We start from the raw sequence: 22,772 nt of genomic DNA on the forward strand, positions 1-22,772 counted from the left end.
AAACATCACCAGATTTACGTACCCAGACCTCATAACAGCAGAGGCTTGCATGGTTTGGCCCTTACGATCTAATTGAATCACTGAATGCTAATGTTGCTTCACCAGTGTTCTCAGGCAGCGCTCCAGAAAGCATTATGTTTTCCTTTATTCTGCCTTCATTCACAGGAAAAAAACTACCAAATTTCAGTGTTTTGAGGACGATGACAAGAGCAGAGGCACAAAGTACAAAGCTGTCCCCCTCATCTGTATTATTTTTATCCTTTCAGGACTTAAAGCTTACCTCTGCCATTACAGTGATTAAACAGTAGCAAAAGACAACAACAACAAAACCAACCCTATTTGTTTAAATGTTTCACATCCTCCTCCAGCTCTATCCAGGGTTTGTTTTGGTCTTATTACAGACCTGTTCCCAAACATTCTCACTGACCAAGGCTTCCCCCCACTACAGATCTGAGAGTCAGCAGGCACAAGAGTGCCCTATTCTCACTGTCTGCTTGAATCATCTTGGTGTTACTGTAATGTAAGTAATAAACGAGATCTAGCCCAGAGTGAAATAGTTTTGCAGGAAAAGAAAAAAAAAAAATATAGTCAGATTAAAAAATAAAAGAAAGTAGAGAATACAAAGTAAAGAGCAACTGTTCAACAGCCACAAGCTAAACTAGCCAAATCGCCTGATTATTTTCCTCCTTTTCTAATCCCTAAATTCTACAGTCAGAGTCCATTATTCAGCCTGTTCAGGAACAGTACCTTGCAGGATAAAGTACAGACTGTGAGAGAGAACACTGCTCAGCTGAATCCAGCAAAACACAAAGGAGTAGCTTCCATCAGATAACCAGACAGAGAATATGCAAATACAGTGAGACGTGGCATGGGAAGATGACCTTTAGGCCAAATGAAGGAACAGGAGCTGTTTCCAAAATGAAGCACGCACACCAAAGTCAGTATAACACAAAGAACACAGATACTAGAGAACGTTACCTCAGAAAAATAATCTGAGTGTAAAAGTTGGTAAATCTTCCTGAAGAGTAAATCCATTTTCACACCTTAGTGTCTATGCAAAAGCAGTCACAAATCAATACTGCAGTCCTATGAAGCGTTTGTTCCTATACATGTTTCTGTGCTCCGATTCTTCTATTGCATTAGAAAGGCTGAGTAACATCAGCCACAGATTTTTTCTCTCATCTGACAATACAAGAAAGTAGGGCTTCCTTTTGACAGGGAAAGTGGCAAGATCCAAGATGCTCCTGCAGAAGCACAGACAGTCTTGAATCAGTAAAGCTTTTGCCTCTAATAGGCACAAGATGAATCGAAATTATCATGTAAAGCTAACTGAATGCAACTGCACACACAACTTTGGTCTCATCAAATTGGTTCCACCAGAGTTTCCCATTGACTGATGTTTCAAAGACTAATTCCCTTGTCTTACAATAGGATTGAACTAACATTTCAGTTGTTCTCCCAGTAAGTGCACTAAAAGGGTCTCTCCCTTGTATTCAGTTACCAACGTTTTTTAAAATTTTATTTTCTTTTTTTGAACAAAATATGGTATCTCTTAATTCCTTTCCTCATTTTAATTCCCTCCTTATTGAAATGAGACATAAAGGTGATTAGGACAAGATGATCACAGACCTATTTCCTTAAAAAAAGCAGGCTACAAAACCACATTAAATCAGAGCTCCTTTTGAACAACAGATAGCTATTTTATACTTTTAAAATTTGCATTGCAAGGACAATACTTGGCACTTTAAATTCTTGCTTTAGAAAGACCTGTGTGTTAGAGAATTTCAACGCTAACAAAAAGATTAAGCATCATGAGGATTTTGAAGTAGGCAGTATTCCCATTCCTTGATACAAGAAAAGCTGAGGGCAAGAGAGGTCAATCAACAGACCTAGCCAACACTGTGAAACAAAACCAACTTTCCTGACTTCTTGTTTACTGCATGAAGCTACTTATATTCTTGAAAATTATAAAACCTGAATACCACCACTGCTTCTGGGAGCAAGCTGGATCCCACAGAGCAAAGGAACAGTACCTAGCTTAAAGTGCCTGGCCAGAACCAAACCAGTGTGGGGATGCTGGTAGATGTGAAAAAGTTTAATCTTCAAATCAGAAAATACCCATGAATATGATGGAGGGCTAACTATCTGCAATGGATAGTATGATTTTTAACTAATGAAGGTTTGAGAAAACTACTAAAATCAAGACAGGAAAAGCTGAACAGAAGAGTCATAGCCCTGTCTAAGAAGAACTAAAAGCTGAAGTACTAACAGTACACATTTTTATTATACAGTTTCAACCTCAGTACTCCAAAACTCAGTTGCGTGTCTGATCAACAAATCTGAGGATGCTAGAGGGAAATCAAAAATCTTTCATTCTGTCATTGAAAAAAAAACTTCAAAGATCTTTAGTTTGCACATCAGTGGACTAACCTGAATATGCTCCACTACAGGTAAGATACCAGCCTAAACATAGAAAAAGCTAAGCTAAACCCTCTATCCCAAGAGGGGCTGACAAGGTAGGACATAAATAAAGCAGGACTGCCATTGACATAAGAAATGGGTATATCTAAAACAGAAGCTAAGTGAGAGGGACCTTCCTACAGTACCATCCTAGTTAATTCCACGATAAGGCCAAGACATAAAGGTGGGAACAGAAACTATAGCACCCGATTCACACACTTGGTTACCAGGTAGTAGCTGGCAGACTTGCACACTTATTTCTTCTAGAAATAAGTCTTATTTCTAGAAATAAGTCTTCTAGAAATAAGTCTTCTAGAAATAGTCTTATTTCTAGACTATTAGTTGGTGCTCACACTAGCAACAGAAAAGATCACTTGCTTCAGAGTAAAAAATATCTAGCTATAAATTCACTGATTTACATCTTTTGCAATTTTAGTGCAGCACTTCTGTCTTCAAAAGGGAAAAAGAAAAGAAAGAAAAAAAAAGGGAAAAAACCCATTAACTTGCTGAAAGTGGCAACCACAAAAAAGGAGTCCATATGCAGGAAAGTGCTTGTACCCAGCAGAAATACCACTTAAGCCATCAGCATGACTGAAGCCTTAATGATTGTCACCATCTCTCTTTGCTCTAAGTCAAAAAGGTTTATTTGCGAGTACTCCTTTTTTTCTTCAGTGGCCCCCTACTAGAAAGGCAGAGGAGACTACCTTAGATGTTTCTAATGCTAAAGTAATCTATTTTGGCTAAATCTGTGGCAAATAGTTTGGAGATTTATTTATGGTTACAATGAGGAAAACGAAGCCAAAAAAGATCGCAAAAATACCAACCCTTACCCCGATGCCATTACCATTCAAAAGTTCCTTGAACACATTCAAAAGATTTCCAGAAAAGAATAATTAAATCCCCACAAACTTAAGCAACAATCAGCTCACCTTCTATTACATTAAAAGGAACATTAATAAATAATGGAAAACAAGTAGGGGAAAAAAATATCTCAGTTTACATTCTGTGTTATTTGGGGCAAATATGCCAAGATGGACCTGGTCAGGAGAGCTTCAAATTCTAGCTTGAGACACACAGATCAGCTGAGCTGCCTCAAGAGCACAGAAGCAAACAGATGAGGATGGTACACGTGTGGGATGAGTTATATTTCCTGAACTATGAGAGAAGAGAAATAGTTATTTGAACTATTTGAGGTGGCGTGGTTGACCCATTCTGGTGAGCGCCTAAATAGCACTTAAAATTTGTCAATCTGTAACCTAGCTAAATTAATTACTTTAAGCAGCATAAAGTTATTCAAAAGTTCAAAACAAATGTTTCAACTGGGAAGGGAAAAAAAAGAACTGATAAGTTTGACAATGAAAAAGTGCTTGCCAAGATACACACATTTTTCCTGCACCCATTAATACAGTGTTCTGCTCAGAGCAGGACTGACAAAGGTCTCCAAACAGAAACATGCAGCACACTTCTATTGCACTGAAATAATTTAAACGGGTAGTTGCGGATTCAATGACGTAAAGGGACACCCCCATCTGCAGGGGCTTTGGCAATCCCAAAGCACATGCTTTAGAAGTGATTAGAATCACAAGCTTCTTTCCTTTACATGCAGGGTCAAAATACAAAACAGTCAAAAGAAAAACCTTAAATCTCCACATACTACTTCTGCCATCCCATTCCTGTAGCCATCATGGTAACATCTTATTAAAAAGCTGTTAAAAAAACACAATTACAACCAAAGATGCTACTTTGAGAAAATTCCCAATCCACCACTTCTAGCCCCAAACCTCACTAAACTCAATTGCCAAAAGCAAACCCTGTGGTTACTCCCTGGATTAATATCCCCTGCAACACAACCATCAACAATACTGGATCCCACACTTGCACTTCCAGAAGCTCAGTATTTCAGCCAACATACCAGACATCTTGGTAACACACAGATAAAACTAGGCAACTGCTACTTTTCAGAGTGAGCTAGGAAGGTAAGCTAGAAAGGATAAAACTCAGCATTGTGCATGAGCATTTCTCAGAAAATAACTGCTGTCTCTGTTCTTCTGGTATGATCTTTAAGGATCAAATACCTTGAAGGTATGAGCCTGGAAACTAAAATTGGCAACCGTCGGAGACCTAAATCTATGGACTTGGACTCAGTTACGATGCTGGTTTTATGACCTTAGAATACCTTCCGCATCACCACACAGGTTTTTTTCTAAAGTCCTCTCTATGCAACAGGCTATAAATATCACCTGTGGTACAGACAGAGCTGCAAACACTCATCATCTCCCTTTTCCTTGTGCTCCCACCCATCAACAAAAAAACCCCAACAAAATACACCATGCCTCTATTCAGAGGTAATACTTAGCCCTCTCTTGCAAAGACGGTCTACTTGACGTGCATCTAACTAAACTCTGAAGAACTGTTCTCAAATTGCCTGTAGTTCTGGTAGCCACCACTTCTATTTCAAAACCGACAAAGGACTTGTGAACCTGCAACCTAGCTTTTCCAACCACATGTCAGCATGTCAATCTAAGGTCATAGACGTCAAGCAGGTCATAAACGACCTGCAAGACTTCTGCATTCTCAGATTATCATGAAAACAGAGATATTCCATACCCCTACACAGAAAGAAGTCATGTGGTACATACAGTGTTTTCCTCTTGCCATCAGAGGCCATTACACCGATCCAGAAACAAGGTCTTTAAAAGGCTGTGAACTAAATGAAACAAGTGAAAAACTGTAAGGCAAAACAATCAAGAGACAAGAACTGGATTTTCAGAAGTACAGAGTACCTGTGATTTCTAATAGATTTGGACCAGAAGTTGTGCATTCAGTACATTGTTGTAACAGTTGGATCACGTTTTCCTGCAGCACAATGACTAAGCTGAACACCGTGTATGGGGTAACCAAGTAGACCTCTGCCACAGGGGAAATTATGGTTACTTCACCCCTATCAATAGGCCTCACCAATCTATTGATAGTATTTCCAAAGGTGAAACAAATTTGGCAATGTGATCCGTTTATCATTGCCTTGGGCTTTTTGAGTACATTGACTTGTAACTACACAGACAGCACAGGCCTCTTGAACTTTCAGAAGAATCTTAAAAAGGTCTATCTTATGTAAGCATTTCTACCTCGCTCAGAGTTTGAATCCATTACTTGAGTTCTGGGAACAGAAGTGTTCCCAGAACACAACACTCAAGACCAGTGTCCTGGAGCACTACATCGTACTGCAGGAACATAAAAAGTCAAGTGTCAAGCAGAAACACTCTCTGCTTTTAGTTTATTCTCATGAAACAGGCAGCCTTGGAAAGTAAATCACCCCCAACTTTGGTTATGTTTCACCTCTTCTACTTTGTAAAAAGCCACCAGGAATTCTTGCAAGAACATACTGATGAGATAAAAAAAGGAAAGGTTAGTGTAGCAAAAGAAACTGAAGCAAATAAAACAGTAATGCCACAAACAGATGAACATATCTAATAGTTCACTGCTCCTCAAATGAGGAAGGTCTTTCTTCCTTCTTATCTCCTACTCTCAGCCTTACAAACCTCCCTTTCTCTTCTCCATCATCTATGCCATCCACTGGGCCCTCCCTGAACCCAGTTCAACTTGCCAGGCCATAAGAATGCTACAAAGCTTTTCCAGGTTAGTTTTCGAACTTCTGAGCATGAGTTGGCTCAGAAAACAGGTCAACCACAGAATTAGTGCAATGGACATAGCAGGAATGAGGGCCTGGGAGCTTTTAGATAAGCTCTCCCAGGCTCACAAAAATGCCAAGAGATACGTATTTCTGATACTGACCCAAGACTTAGCATTTTAACCCTTGAACTGGACTCAGAAATGGATCCCACTGTGTAAAAAGCACAGGCTCCACACTCTCATCACAAGCAGAAAACACTTCTGTGAACAGCCTTTTTGTAGTATGAAAACCGGTTTAAAAGTATGTGATGGTTATTAATAGGACAGACCAATAATCATTTTGATCTCAAAAACTTCCAGATTAGTTGATGTAAATTGGGGAAGGAGGGTGAACATAGGAAAAGAATGAATTAAAGGGGATAATTATCATATTTTCTTAGGGAAAAAAACCCAGCCTTTTGATTTCAGTAAAAGAAGGAGATGGGCATGGGGCTGCACGGAAAAGGGCAAGGGAGAACTGGAGTATCTAAAAATAACTGGAGTTATGTAAATGTAAACTGACTTGTTGAGTTGCCCCCAGCAATCCCATAATAATACATATTTGCAATACATATTTTATTGTAAACAGTTTAAGATGCACAGACTTGCCTTTTATGATTTTCTTAAAAAAAGGCACAGCTTCCAGACCCCATCTAGTGGTGTGAGTGCCTTACAACAGCCTCATTAATTAAGACACAGTTAAACTTTCCAATGCTGTTTTTGAAAAAGAAACAATACAGTTGGTTTCAATTTAACATCCACCTGAAAGAAATACTCACACGTTCTAAAAATAGAAAAATAAGATTTCCAGAATCACTAGTCAACTTGTAATCATGCTGGACTTACATTAGTTCTGTTTTAACAGTGCTTCATATGCTATTTTTGAGGAGCCAGACCACCACATTCAGATCTTATTAGTATACTGGGAAAGAAGGGGAAAGTCTCAATTGCTGCGTGCACTAAATCTGAGGCAGAAAAGATATCAAGCTGTGAATGAACTTTGGAAAAAGCAAAATGAATCTGCCTCTGTATCCTGACTCAGTCAGCAAGACTAATCAAATTATGACTATTTGAAGTGAGCTACACTTTTCACAATTCAGATCTGTCTCTTAAATTTCCCTACGCGTGCCAAGAAATGCTGGCTTTTCAATTACCCTCTTCACTGTACTAGACAAGCATAAAGCACTCCAAGCTTCCCATCAGAAAGTTAACCAATTTCACAGTACATGAATAAAATCTACTCATAATCAGGACTTTTTTCTAACCCTAAAAATATTTTGGTTTTAATTTGTAGATGTGTTTGGTGTTGCCTGACTAAAGAAGGAGATAAAACCAACTTCTCCCGGCTGGAGGCATGTAACAGCAAGCTAGAAGACAAATTCAGATTTTCCAGATAAATAAGTACGTGCAGCTAATGTGTTTCTGACAAGCAGTGGAATCTGTACCTGAATTCTCTAACCTACTAGGATATCACTACTCCATTCAAGATTTTGAAAATTTAGAGATATTAGTTTAAAACTGCACCATTAGCCATATTCCACTGACTGCCACACAAGTTTCACAGTTAACAGCAGATCACCCCTTTTCTGACAGTGCATCATCAAGTTGAACAAAGTTAAACTATACCTCAACCTGAGAAGCCTCTGTTGATTAAAACCAGAAATTCAGCATTAAACCTGATCCCCTTCAAATGAGCGAAGGCCAGCTGAATGCTGTGGGCTTATCAAACCTCACCTAAGTCTGTGAACAGTATTACCGCACCAGCGCTGTTGGCCATAATACATGTTACGTGAAAGTATTGCTAGCTACAGAACTGCTATTTGCCACAAACAGCTAGTCTTCGGAATTCCAGGCTTCCCATTTGCTTTCTGGATTTTGCAGGACAGCAGCAGCAGGATTCCCCACAACAGTCTCCAGTTATGAAGCAAACCAAGTAGTGGCTGCATCTGTTTAATATTGTGAGTTTCATCTGAGAATTGACAGAGAACAGGACAGTAGTCAGGGTAAATGAGTTTTATATGAAGTGTTATACTAGCAGCAGATTATTAACTACGTATAACCATTTCACCTTTCCTGTATTGGAGGAGTGCTGCAGCCCTGCTTAACCCACTGGAAGTTCCTATTTTCGCAATCCACAGCAATCAACTAAAAGTATCTACACTTCTTCCCCTTCTTTCTATCCATTCAACCCCTAGTCAAAACCCCACTAGCACATGTCATGACAAAACAGCTAAAGTTTACCCGATCTAGCCATTTCTGCTAGCACCACAGGTGGAACGACAGAACTGATAAACCTCCCATGATGGCCACAATATTATGAAGGACTACATCAATACTGAAGGAAATGAGGAATTTCCCTTGACAGTTTACAGCATAAAATAAAGTCCCTCACAAGTGAGCTCCATGCACAGCAATGGAAATAAAAATGTAGGCTAGGGAAGGAATAGACAGATACAGCAATTTTATACTATAGTTATATATTGTGCTATTCAACAATCCCAGCAAGTTAATACTTCTACATTGTGTCCCCCAAAAGTCTCTATTCCCTCATCCTTCCTACACCTTAGGCAGTGTCCTATTTTCTTGGATACTTATGACAGCATAAAAGAGAGCTACAAACCTGTAGAGAAGCAAGGATTTCCACCATTAGCAGACTTTTTTGGCAATGAGAAAAGCAGCTGATGCAGTAGCCCTTCTTTGCTGCGCTAGTGTTCTGGCATGCAAGTTACACAGGCAGCTTCCTGTTTATCCCTAGATTATGGAGGACTTCAGGGCTGTTTAACCCATTATGCCAATAAAATTCATCAGCCAAAACACTTTTGGCACACATCTTACCCGAAACTACATGTTGTGTCCTTTATTATTAATAAGAATACGGAAAATATACACAAACTCCCTCACATACCAACTTCAGTTCTATGCAAAGTCTATCACAAGTACTTACGGCATTATGTGGATTACTTCATCCTTAACAAAAACCTCTTTTTTTCCCCCGATAATGAAGTTCACAGTGTATTTTCTCCAGAAGAGAGTTTAACAAACTAAAACCCACAGATGCAAATCTAAATTCTGGTTTCTACTTCCTCACTGCAGTAAGGATTTTTATCTTAGCTGATCTACAAATTAATAGAACTGTTTCTTCATAAGACAAAGTTAATTGACTCCAAAAACGTTAAAAATCAAGTTGCATATTTCTAGATTAACAAACTAGATCTGCAGATAACAGTGGGAGTTTTGGCAAATGATCTGTTACTTTAATAAAGACTAAAAATCCTGTCTAATTTATTTAAACATGAGGGATTCTGGCTTTGGCAGCCCACTAGCAGGACACAGCTCACTCTGAGGAGTCCTCTTCCCAAAGAGTTTCCTGGGAGCAAACTGGAGTGGCAGCAGAGTGCTTTAGGCCATTTCCTTTCCCTCAGCTAAGCATGCCCTTCTCACCATGTTTTGAGCACATCTCTGATCGAGCAAAGGAGAAAAGCTGACGTCTGTCCCAGAAAAATGGCAGTTGAGAGCGGACTTATCACCTGCGTTCCTTTACGTTACAGCTTACCCAGCCCAAGTCTGAGGCTCTAAATATCAGTCAACAGCATTTACTCCGCGAGGAGCAGCCTGTCTCTTACTATCCACTTTCTGAGTCCTCTGGGAGGAATGAGCTGCAGTCAGGAAGCATGTGCCTGTTTTACACAATGCACCACACCTAGTAGGTGCAAATGCTTTAAATTCAGTGCTTAAGGGAACAGCTGCATGGTATAAGTGGCATATGTCCAGCTGTACAAGAAGGATGTTGTACACATTCCCCTATGCACAGAAAAAGTGGCATGACCTGTACACCTAGGAATTTCAGCACTGTAGTTGCAAGGTATGATGGTTAACCATCACCATTTAGTTTTTAAACTGGAAAGATTTACTTTCATTGGATTAGAATCTGAGAAAGGCATCTCTTGTCCCTCAGATGTAAGCATACAAGCTTCCACCAATTTAATTTATTAAGGCCTTCAAGATGACACGAGAGGTTACAATGTGAGGCACCCTTTCCCCTCCCCTTTCATCATTCAAAAAAAAAGACTCTAGAATTCAGATTTGTCAAAGGTTATTAAGTCTTTCATATTGCTGCTAAACCCGGAGAAATATGAATTACGTGCCAAGAAGCATTACCAATTTAATTTTGTTATAGCCGTTTTATACTTGGCACTAGAAAGAACAATGCCACAATACAGCTAAAAACGTGTCCTTAAATATGTGAGCACAGACTATTATCCCATACACACACAGTAGCCCCCAACAAGCTCACAGCAAGCACTTTGCCTTGTGATCAAGACTGAGGTAGAAGGCAGGATAGCATCTAGACTAGAGATCATCTGAGTTTCCATGACTTTTGCTGAGCTTCCATAGCTGCTACCACCCCAAGCAATAGGCCATCAACACTTTTATATATAAGCTGAGAAACTTTTGGAGATCAAAGTCTTAATAAGAATAGCTAAAAATAAGAAAAACGCACTATTTCTGCTATTAGAAAGCAGCTGTTAAAATTTGTAAGAAGAGAATTCCTTACTGAAGTAATCTGCTCCTGCACTTATCAGGGTCAGTGCTTGTATCCTTAGTGATACTTGCCTTCCTCTCTCTATTCTTGTTAGCCTTGTACATAACCTTTCCAGGGGTGAACCCATTTCACTTTGCTACCCAAGTGAAAGACTTCATCTAAATTTTGCATCCATATAGAATTTCTGTTGATATAAGCTACACCACTCCATCAACATCATTCCTTTTATATTCACACTCTGAGAAAAAAATGTCTGAAGAGAGAAATGCTTTGGTGTAACTCCCTTTCAAAAACGAGACCAACACAACCTGCAGAAGTTCTTAAATAACAAAATTGAGGTAGAAGCTGAAAAACAAAGAATCCTGCACAACTAGTATGAGGCCAGCTGTCTTGGCAAGAGGAAGCCGACATTGTCCATATTAGTTCACAAGGAAAAACCAGACATGAACTGAAGTTAAAATGACAGAAAAAAAACCCAAGAAACATGTTTTATAAGAGCAAAATAACCCTAATGTCGTGTACTTCTCTCCCTCTATCCAGTACATGCTGACGTTAGTTTGATGTTAGAAAGTTACTTACAAAGACCTAGACATAAAGAGTTTGACAAGGATAAGAGAATATAGCTTGGGCAACTTCCTAACTCCCTTCCAGTTAAATTTTATCAAACCTAAATTTAATAGCAGACTGTAGAACAGCTGCCAACAAGGGCTCTGGCAAACTTCACAAATGTGAGTGAGCTCTAGAGCTACCAGCGTCAGTGTGCAAATTTTGATTTAAGCTTAAAAATAAAAATCAATTCAAGCCATTAATGTTTACAATTTAAGAATAATAAACCCTCCTGAAACCATAATTTGGTTGCTATTGCAATGGATGTCTAAACATTTTAGAATTTTTTTTAAGCCAGTTTTAATTAACTTCATATGAGATTGCTTTTTCTGTCTGTACATCACAAACCCAAGAAGAATATTTTGTGATATGCGCTTCCAGATATTCCAAGAAATTCACCAATAAAGGGGAGAGTCAAGTGTACACTATGAAAGATTTTAAATAGCTGAGGCTACTGCACTGTAAAACAAATACCACCTGTTTTCCCCTCTTTTCACTTTTTTGAAATTATCCCTTCTACGCTTACACTTGCAAATGGAAACATGTAAACATAAAAGTTGGGGGGGAAGGGAGAAACATTTAATTTAGGTGCTCAATTTTTTTGTGATTATTACAATAAAAAATGAAAATTACTTTCAAAATCTGAAAGATTGAAAAAGACTTCAACAGAAGCTTAACCTCTCATGCATGTGAAACTCTGGTATCAGACATTGCATACGTCCACTTTAGAACCCAGTCTGACCCCACATCATACTGTAAACTTACTCTCTTCTTTTCATTTGTTTAAAATCCTATGCAAATCTGGAAGCACATAATGCAGCCAAACTGATTATCCACGTGTCTAGGAAGTCATATAAAGCTCTGATGCGTTGAATAAAAAGCCTCCATGACCACAATCTCTAGTCTGACACTGAAAACTTAGCTGGGTAGAAAAAACAAACTGTAAATCAGGCAGTGTCCACCATGGCTTCTGCCAGTATTGGCAAGACAGTGCTAAATATAATGATGCGAACTTGACACAACAATATGAGTTAACCTGCAGTGGTGAGGCCAGACAGGCTTCCAAAAAATCACTTACCTTAACATTGACGATCTAGCCCTATTTTAAATCAAATTAGATTGTATGTATGAAGAAGAATGTTAATTTTGCAAAATAATTTAATTCAGCATTCCTAACATTGCTGTTAACTTTGTTCTGCATCTTTTCTTAGCATCGTATGTTCTGACTTAAAAAAAAAAAAAAAAAAAAAAGGCATGCCGTCATCTCTCAAGGGAATGAGATAGCACAGCATAAAACAAGGATAACAAGGACAGCCAAATCTTACCTCTGAGGTTTACGAATATCCCAGAGTCCCACACCCTCCTTGGAGTTGGCAGTAGCCAGTAATCTGGGTTCTACTGGATTAAACATCACGCTGTGAAAGGCTGATGGGTAGTGTGCCAAGCAGAAGGGCTCTGTTGAAAAAATTGAGATTTCAGACATAAGAACAAACAATACATACAACTGTTCTATGCAATGAGTTTGGCAGCTTAATATGGAAAGAGCGTAACAAGATCTGAAGATATGGAGACATGTTCAAACCATTTCTCAAGCTGACACATCCAAAGCAATATAAAAACTGAGGTTTTAAAAACCACCCACATGTACATTAATTTTGTCTAAATATGGAAAAGGACACATACTGGATTTCAAGACACCATTTTGCATACGGAAGGTTATCAGAGTTTAAAACTAGCCACTTAAAGATCAAGTATCCGAGTCTTCTTAAGGTTCATGACCAAATCGTCATCCAATAAGGACTACACACAGGGGTTCTTCTGAAAGTTTCCTAGCAACATATACCTGGAAGCTTCCACAGCCATTGATGATCACCCAAACTGTAAATGTAGCAGCAACTGCTTATATGGGAGAATAATATTATAAAGAGTGAAATAAATTTGCATGGAACTCAGCTCAAGGCAAGCTGCCAACCCTGGGGAAGAGAGGCCTGCCACCTCTTAGACAAGAAGGGTGTTCCTCTGGCATAAAAGTGTTAACAGTTGGCTTCTGCTGCTCACACACAGAGTTAAGAACGTGCTCATCCAGACTCTCTCCCTCTCATCTTGATTAGTGTAACAAGACTGCGTTTGGCCTGCTTCTCTGCCCTATTCATTCCATCAAAACGCTGCCTCCATGAGGAGTGGGAAAAAGCCTTGACTCTGTCATCCTTCTCTGTATGTTTCTGCTAGCTTTATGGCTTTAGGCACAGTCTAATTCTCTTTGTTGTCTGTATCTTTTGTGGCATGCTGCCACTCTTTCACTCAACTAAGAAACCACAATAAATGCCTATTTTGAGCCAGGGATTATGCTAGACTTTTCCATTCACTGTTTGCTTTGATGCAACCACTGTGTTGCTCACATGTTTGGGAGACTCTCTTACTGCCCTTATTTGAGCCACTGTGTGCAGGCACCTTTAGCCCCACAAGCACCTCCAAAGGTACTTCACTTTCTTTCCTCATATCCCTCATTAAGACATATAAAATATGATTAAACAGATAACCCTCCCAAATTCCCAATACCTTCTGAAACTACTGCCCATCAAGCAACTGAGACAGAATTAACGTTTACTTGTCCTGCCCCATATATATCCTCCTCTTATGCTCTATTACAAGTGTTTTGACACAGGGACTTTCCTTTTTAGTGTTCATTTAGCAGTGATCAAAAAAAAGGTCTCTGACCATGGCTGAAGCTCCCTGGTGCTATTAATTGTCATAGGAGGCAGAGGTAAAAGGAAGAACAGGAGCAAGTTTTTGTTCTGCCAGTCTGTGCCAAGGCGTTAGAGATTACTGTTGGTCTGACAGCAGCTCCAAATAAGGTTTAACACCAAAACTGACCTTCTACATTTGCATCATCAAATCAGATCCCTGCTGGGACATAAAAGACTGCGTTATTAAAATGGCAGCCCCTACCGAGAAGCAATGGCCTGCATTAGCCAAGTGGAGATACAAACATTATCAGATTGCCGAACAAGGGAGCTGTTCTTTTAAAATAAACTTTTAATTTGTGTACCTTTGTTTAGTCAAATCATTGTCACTAATTACTGGTGTTTCCCTTCACCCCCTTATTATAAATAGCCTGCCCTGGTACCAGATTTTTCTTCTAGTATATCAAAAGTTGCCTTTCAACCTGTCAAATTAAAGAGAGATTACAGGAGTTAAACTAATGAAGCACTAAGTCACTTTAATGAAAAGTAGGGGGATTACTTTTTTATTGTTCTTTATGCTCATTCACAATTGTAGTTCTTACACACTGGAGTATGAAAATGTTTCTCAAGGGAGAAGCTCAACACCATCTCTAACAAAAATTAAAAGTGGGTTTATAAAATTATTGCATAAATCACTCAGCAGTGAAAGATAGGGAGAAACAGAAGGGAGATGAAACTCCTTTTCCAGCTTCTTTTAATGCACTATTTTAAACAGGAGGTTATTTGCCAGATTTTAATGAGCTGGCCACTCAGGGTAACTAACTATACTTAACACTGGCAAGCATAGTGCCTATTCCCATAACAATACCATTGCAGACAGTGACAGGCATTATATTGTAGTAAACATTGGCAGGGCTCACACATAAATGCTGACTCAGGACTCCTATTAAGCATGCAAAAGCCCTTTATTTAAAACTTAGAGAACCTAAGACGCTACTGCAAAAAAGCCCCAAATGTACCACAGTCAACACTTATTCACTCCATTTTCACTAGTGCAACCTTCTCATTCAGTCTCAGCAACAGTAAAAGCAGTAGCAAGGTTTAACTACAACAAAGAAGGACAAACCTCATTTCGTACAATTTCAGAAACTCAGACCAGCCTGGACATTAGCTTACAATACTGAGAAGCTTCATACAGATGCATTTAAGCAGCCAGTCCCACCGACTTTTGGCATCCACTGTCAGCAACAGCTTGTTCTCCTAACAGAGACTGTTCTTTATGGTGTAGAGTTTGGGAGAAGGCAATAAAGGACCATTTCACCATTTCTAATGTGGAAGCCATATTCAGTGTCTGGTCTCATCACTTGGATATTACAAAAACAGACAAATAGGGATGAAACGACACTTGGATTTACCAAAGGTAAATTAGTCACATCCAACTAATTTGATCCCTTTCGTTGATAAATTAACTGGCCTTTTATACAGGGGAAAAGTGATAGATCTAACGAGGACTAATTTCACATGTGGTATAGGATCAAGTTTAGCTACAGGCAGTTGGATTTAGCAAAGGGAGTTGTCATGGGGCAAGAAACTGGCTGAAGGGAAGACAATAGTGCACTGTGCCAGTGAGGGACTTCGGAGCAAAAGGGAGGTTACCAATGAGTTCCTCAGAGACTGATTCAGAGAAGAGACATTATGGATATTTTTATTCAAGTCCGCGACATGCATATATTGTGTGCGTTGTTTTTCAGAATTTTTTAATAAAATTACCAGATGGGAAGGAGATAAGGGGGTATCACAAGTGCACAAGAGAATCAAAATTTACATTAAGAATCAGACTCCTGAAAATTGAATGCAGTGTTATTACATTTAATTTTTATTTATACAAAGGCAATAAGCCTGGGGTAGGGAGGACCAATAGAGACAGTGAGTTAAGGCAATTGCATTTAATCAGTTTACAAAAAAAGATGAAAGTTTATTTTAGCTATGAAGAAAGGGAACCAGATTCTGTACTCCTGCAGATTGCTCAGTTTTAATTTCTCAGCTTTGTGTTCTTTAAGCTGGGGTAAACTCACAACTTCATTTACTGAAGTATTACTTAAGACTTCATATACTGAAATACAATTACTGAAGTATTCCTCTCCAAATTTATGTAAGTACAATTCTAAACTGAGATTCTTCAGCCTTAAAACTGCAGCTGTAAAAACACAGATTGCAGTGTTTTGAGAAGCTGCAGGCTTGTTACATAAAAAAAACCTTATTCAGTTCTGTTTTAGAAAACAAAGATTGAAGTAATAATTCGACTTCCCTGTTATCACATAAGGGCTCTAAGTTTCCATACAACCAGAAAACATTATGTGTAAGAACAAGTCTCAGTGTCACTGTGAAGTATATAAACAGCTTTGGAAAATTATTCAAACCAAAATAACAGCTTTCTACATGTCCAAAAGTTTTTTATCCTAGGCTATAGACAAAACAAACCAAAAAAATACTCCACATTCCTAATTGATTTCAAGTTTAGCAAGACGTTTTTATTGGATAAACATGTCCTGCACTGCTTCTTTACTCAAGTTAAAACCTATTCATACCAAGTTCTATGCTAGCCTGCACTATATGCTGGTACTTTATGAAGTCATTTAAGACAGTAACACTGAACTGTAAAGACCAGGGCTTGCCTGTCACCAGCCACAAGACTTATGCCTTGCTTTCACCCTTCTCCAACACTCCCTGCCTCAGCCACCCCAGATAAGCATAATGTTTTCCTTCCCTGCCTTGTCCAAATTCTTCCTAAATCTATGATTTTTTCCATCTAGAGACCTCACCTCCATGGGAAGACTCTCGGATGTCCCAAATAAGAACCCGGCCATCATCTGATGAACTGGCAAAGATGTTGTCATTTACTGGGCTCACTGAAAGGCCATACACTGCATCTTCATGGGCAAACACATCCAAGGTCTCAGTGCTGGAAAAAAGACGGACAATATTATCATTCTACCTTCATTTGCTGTTGTTTTAAAAAGTAAAGTACTTACAGCTTTATCTACCTAGTAATACTTAGTGACAAGGTTTATGCAACTTCATGAGACCCTTGCGTTTAATTAGAGTTAAAAACAAACAAAAAGCCTATGTAGAGTGACTAAGACGGCATTCTGTGAGGGAAAAAAAAAACCCCAATCACCACCCTTAGACCAAACCCACACACTGAAAACTTCAGAAACTGCAAGATGCTATGGAAAGCATGTTGTACGAGATGAAGTTTGGGAGGAGGTAATGGGAAAGAGGTCTTGAGACCTGTGAACTAAATTATTACTACTTAATGTGAAAAAGAAAACAAGACAGAAATTCATTCTTTAATACAGGCTTCTGCATCGTCCAAAAGTTCATTTGAAGCTCACAAGAGCAACTTTCCAGCTGGCTTTTTTAATAAGTTTTCTTGGTTCTTCAGGATAGGCCAGACCTATTATTTAAATTGGTAGTAAAAGCAGCAAAAACGAACAAAAGAAAAATAAGTCTGCCGGAAGTACGTAGATTTCAGTCATTCTACAGCTATAAAAAAAAGAAAAAGCCCGTTCTCTGTTCTTCTCCCAACTTTTTAGATCATTTAAAAAGGAAGAAATAATGTCATGGAGAGGCCAAAAGCTAAAATACTAAGACAGAAGATTCTGGGGTTGTTTTATTTCTTTAGAGAATATGCTCTGTATACAATCCTTATACGTCATAGAAACTCCACCAAAGAGATCTCACGTAAAATCACTGTTTTGCTCACATGGCAATTGATGTTCTTAGGGACAAATATACTAATTCTGTCTCATGGGCCATTAACAGCAAGGCCAAAAATGCAGTAACGGAAAAAAACATTTAAAAGTATGAAAAAGGTTGTCAGACCAATTGTTATCATTGAAGAAGACAGAGTAATTTTCTACAGAAATTAATTAGAATTCAGTGTGTCAGACTAGTAAGGTTTCTTTCAGAAGATCAAACAAACAGCCTTAGAGGAATTAATACTGTATGCATTACAACTGGACTTAGCACAACCCCCAAAAAAAACCCACTGATAACAAAAGCACATTAAAAGTACACACATATCAAAAAGACTTGTTAAAACATCTAAGCGAGACATAGCAGGAAAAAACGTATTATATAGAAAATTGTCAAGGACCAAGATCTTGTAGAAGCTTGAAAAGTCAGAACACAATAAGCACCGACACCTAAAATTTTGACATTTCCACATTTAATTAAAAACAAAACACGAAAAAAAACAAACCTCCCAACCCCCCCAAACCAAACAAAAAATGCACAAAACCCACACACCCCAAAACCCCCCTCAAAATCACAAAAAGTCAAACCAAAACAAAACCAAAAAAAAACCCACAAACCACCAAACAACATAATATTCCTGAGAAAGCATTAGAAGAGTAAGACAAATTTACTTCTGCCCAGCTCTCATGTAAGATTTATTCAAGAAGTATACATAAGTTAGGATGGAAGGCAGATGGTACACTGATCAGTTCAATGCAAAAGGCTTTGGAGAAACCTAGCAAGAAATATATCCAAATTATGTTAACCAGGATTCAGGCAACTCAAAGAGATTTAAGATTTTATATTTCTCTGTTCTTACATATATCTCTTCCTGCTTTATATTCAATTTTCTTGAGTTCAAGTTATTTAAACGGTCGTTGCTTAAATCTGTAGAAGTTACGAGTACAGACCAAAATTTAAACTTTATAATTTTTCTACTTCAAAAGCAGTAAGCTCAAAAGACAGGATATCTAGAGAACTCCAATCTAATACGTTACCACTACTGTATTAATTATATTTTGACTAACAGCCTAATCTTGATGTAGCACAACAAAGCCTAATTCCCAACTGCTTTGCAGTTTTGGTAAAAAGTAAGTATCAAAATAAATATGCTTCACATTAGTCTGGAGAATCAGGCAGCTGTACCCAAAGTTTTAAAAGGCAGGTAGGCCAGGCACTAAATACAAGTCAGGTGAGTGTTTTGAAAAACCAAACAAAAAGCCCGTATGTGCCACAATACTTGCATATGTGCCAGAATAATCTGGCCCTGAATCTACTCAGAACCTACTATGCTGCCTGCAGGACAGCATATGTATTTAATAACCATTCTCTTTCCCAAGGTCAAAACGATGCATAACCCAAGTGCTAAAAAAAAATAAATGGGGTGATGTGGCATACTTCATTCCAGATATGAATTTAAATAAATAAAAGGCATGTTTCAGGATTAAAACACTGTGCTCTTCTCCCAGACCATGAATTTAAAACAAAAAGTTCCTCCAGTGAGTTGACGTTAAGGGAGCTCTTGAAGCAGTGCAAACACAAACTGTATATTTACCTTTCAACGTCATGGAGTATAACTTGCTCATCATTGCCTAGAAAGAGAAATATAAACACTTAACATCATGTCCCAGTGGTTAAAATGCATTATAGTGAAAGAAATAAAAAACAATATTTTTTTATTATTTTCTATTTCGAAAACAAAACTGAAGCAGAGAGAAGACCAGTTCAGTTGCCAAGTGGTCAGCCCTCTGCTCGTTTACGTGAAAGGCTCCATGTGACATTTCTAGTCATGATCAAATGCACTAATCCATTCCATCTCCTACTGCTCAACAAATAATTCTACTTAACTGTGTTACTGATCATTCTTTGTTCAGTTTGAGCTTGAGTTTTGGGACATTTGCAGTAAAGAGAAGAATATTATATGAAGCAGCAGAACACCTTTAACTCTGATGCGAATACATCTTTCTTCCTGCTCAGAGGAAGCTCTGTAAAAAGATAATGGAAGGTGAAAAGAGATGCCATAAGCAAAACACACTGGGTTCCCAGCTCAAATGTTGCCAGTTCACACTGTCAGCATTCAGGGTTTTGAAATCATTGAGAAGGCACGAACATGACAGCCAGTATAATTTCTTTTGTATTAACAAAAAACAAACCAAGTAACCAGACAATCATGTCACTTTTCTTTGATCACATCCATTGAATACAATGGAAACTAACCACATGCATGCAGACTAAGAGGGTCACAGCTACAAAGTGATTCTGCTGGCTCATGCAGTGTTTTTCAAGCTATAGCAACAGAATATTTTTTTTAGTCTCTGCACTGAATATTAATTTATCTAATTTGGCACCTCCTTTTTAGAAATATTTAAGGAGATACACGTTTATATTTAATTCAGAAGAAAAAAAACAGCCCACAAAGTCATATTTTTATGCTCAGTATGTCTGTAGTTGCGATATCAAGTTGTGAAGCTTTCCTCACGTACACCAAAGGTTCAGAAGGAGCAAGATTTCACGTTATGATTCTTATGTGTTCAGTTGACTCAGTTTTCATTTATCCCATACACATTTCAATTTCTATTCTGTCCCACCAGAAGAAACATGAGAAAGTTTCTCTTTGACTAATGAGGTATGAGATTTTTCTATATCCACTTGCTCTTTGCACAGGCTCCTAGTTAAATCGTGCCAGCCTTAGATTACTGCAGTAGCTCATCTTTTCCATGGTACAATAAACAAGTCACTTATGTGTAAGTGCCCTTTGATCATGAATTGCAATGGAAACTGCCCATTATACGTTGCAGGCAAGGTTTATACCTAGTAAAATTACTCTAGTGCCTATGTGTTTCATCAGTGAAAAGTGTAGCCTAGTTTCTCCAGTGACAAAATTTCCTCCAGCAGACATTCCTACTCCTCACTCTCCATACAGCGTGAGCACAAGAATCATTCTAGATGCCTGGCTTCAGGCCTCTAGTCATCATGGGATCGACCTTCCCTTCCATCGCAAGCTCCAAAATGGGAATGAAAGAAGGGAGTGTGTAGAATAACTACTGCTTCTCTCTGTTTTGTGTGTGGGAGGAGATGGTGGCAACAAAAATCTAACCACAAACTGCTTGGTTGATTCTGGTAAGGATTCATCCCTGCAGAAAATGTCACTGCTGTTCAGGCCAGTAAGGTTCCCACTTACATTGTTTTACTTTAACACAGGAGAGTTCATTCTTCACTGAGAATAACTGGGTTGTAATTGTATATGCAACTCTCCCATTTATAATCTCTCTTGTTTTGATAACTGCAGTTACAACAATCAGAAAAACAAGAAGTATCTGCCATTCCCTTCAATTACACCTGTGAGGATGAAATACTGGCAGTACATGTACAGTTAAGGTGGCCTAAACCCCATTATCTGTCACATCAAGCCTCTACAGAAACAAACTGAGTTCCCTGTAGGTTTATTTCAGCTGTTCATATACCTAACATTAAATGAAAAAAAAAGAAGTCCATGCAGTTTACTAAGTGGGGATCTTTGATTTCAAATGCTGCCCTACCTAGTCTCAGTGCGTGTGGAAGGGAAGCAGTATTCTTCAGGGATGGGAACTTCTTTGGTATCTTAAAGAGTTTTTTTCCTCTAGAGATTACAGGCAAAACACTGTCCAGTCAGTTTCTGCCTTCCAGTTTTGTAATGGCTACATGTGGTGCATGCTACACATGTGCTCCTTCAAAGCAGAGAGCTTTGAAATTCCTTGGATGCAATTCAATTTGTACTGAAGTGGAAAATCCTTTCTCCTCTGCTATCAAGAGCTGCTTTAGGGAAAGGTCATCAGATCCTAAGTCATTAGTCATTCGCAGCTTTATTTACAGAATGAATTGAGTTCTGTGCACCTTGTGCTAGTTTCCGTACTCTAATTTTTTGGGGTTTTTTGGAAGTATTCTGACTTCCATGATTTGAATATCACTCCAACTTCAGTATTGGGGGGGGATGATGACCAATAGATCTTAGGACACACAATTCTCTCCGACCTTTTAAGAATCTCTCAGAACATTATTGAGTGAATAAATATAGTTAGCCCCATTTTACTGACAGAGATAAAACAGATGGTACATCTAGGCCATGCAGCAAAATGACTCTTTACAAGGAATCCAAGAGTTAGACTCACAGCCCCTGCAGAAGAGCTCTGTGAATCTTGGTGGAGCAGCTGAAAGAGTTCCTGACTCCTCCAATGGAAATAATTTCTGGCAGAGGCACAGAGTGTTTATGCAAACTGGGGGAGGAAAAAGAGATGAGAATGGCCAGTTTGTCTGTGCATCAGCTGTCACAGCTCATCTAACCTGGCATTTTAGCAAAAATCCACCATAATAAATGATGTAAATCTTTAACTGCAGGTGTTAACTGCAGTGGCAAGATACAGTCAAACCACTCTACTGCCCTTCCTGTAAAAACAGTAGCCTCTGTTTTTACAAAGACAGCAGGGCCCAATGGACAGAAGGTTGAGTTAGAAAGGAGAAAAATACCATTACAACTGCTCCAGCAAGATTTGGCACAGTTCATTCCTTGAATATTCATGTAAGGTTCCATTTGTCTGAATTCAAACTAAAGTAAAACAGACTCCAGCCCAAAATTTCATTGGAATCACTCATGCAGATACATTCATTTGAAGACAGCGTGGACTGCTGTCTTTCTCATAAAATAAACAGCAGTCCCCAGAATCGTAAGACAGGCATCACTATTTTTGGGGTTTTTTCTCCACCTGAGAAGTATATCTGAATCATTTCATCCTTAAAACTTGACACCATCCTAAGCTTTGTCATGTCTTTTTTCCTAAGGGTTGTTATAGTTTTAACACAACATTGAAGGCTGAAAAGCTTCCACTGTTCACACGGGCTTAGAATCAATTTATAGCATTGATTTGCAGTTCACAAATCTTGGTTCAAAAAGATAACGAAGGGCTCAAACCAAGTAGTTTCTAAGCCTAGCTGTATGTTAATGGATGTACTGATGAAAGATATAAATTCCTGTCCAT

At 38.6% G+C, this 22,772-nt stretch overlaps 1 protein-coding gene across 1 annotated transcript in view; it reads right to left on the minus strand.

The window, feature by feature from the left end:
• DCAF5 (DDB1 and CUL4 associated factor 5) overlaps positions 1-22,772 on the minus strand; it is a 75,618-nt gene that overhangs the window by 41,111 nt on the left and 11,735 nt on the right. Inside the window, exons 3-5 of the mRNA XM_054197900.1 lie at positions 19,316-19,352; positions 16,785-16,924; positions 12,604-12,733 (exon numbers count right to left, since the gene is read on the minus strand). Of these exons, the coding sequence (XP_054053875.1) occupies positions 12,604-12,733; positions 16,785-16,924; positions 19,316-19,352 (307 nt within the window). The remainder of the gene's footprint in view (positions 1-12,603; positions 12,734-16,784; positions 16,925-19,315; positions 19,353-22,772) is intronic.

The sequence above is a fragment of the Rissa tridactyla genome, chromosome 4, assembly GCF_028500815.1.
Source record: "Rissa tridactyla isolate bRisTri1 chromosome 4, bRisTri1.patW.cur.20221130, whole genome shotgun sequence".
Taxonomy (NCBI): domain Eukaryota; kingdom Metazoa; phylum Chordata; class Aves; order Charadriiformes; family Laridae; genus Rissa; species Rissa tridactyla.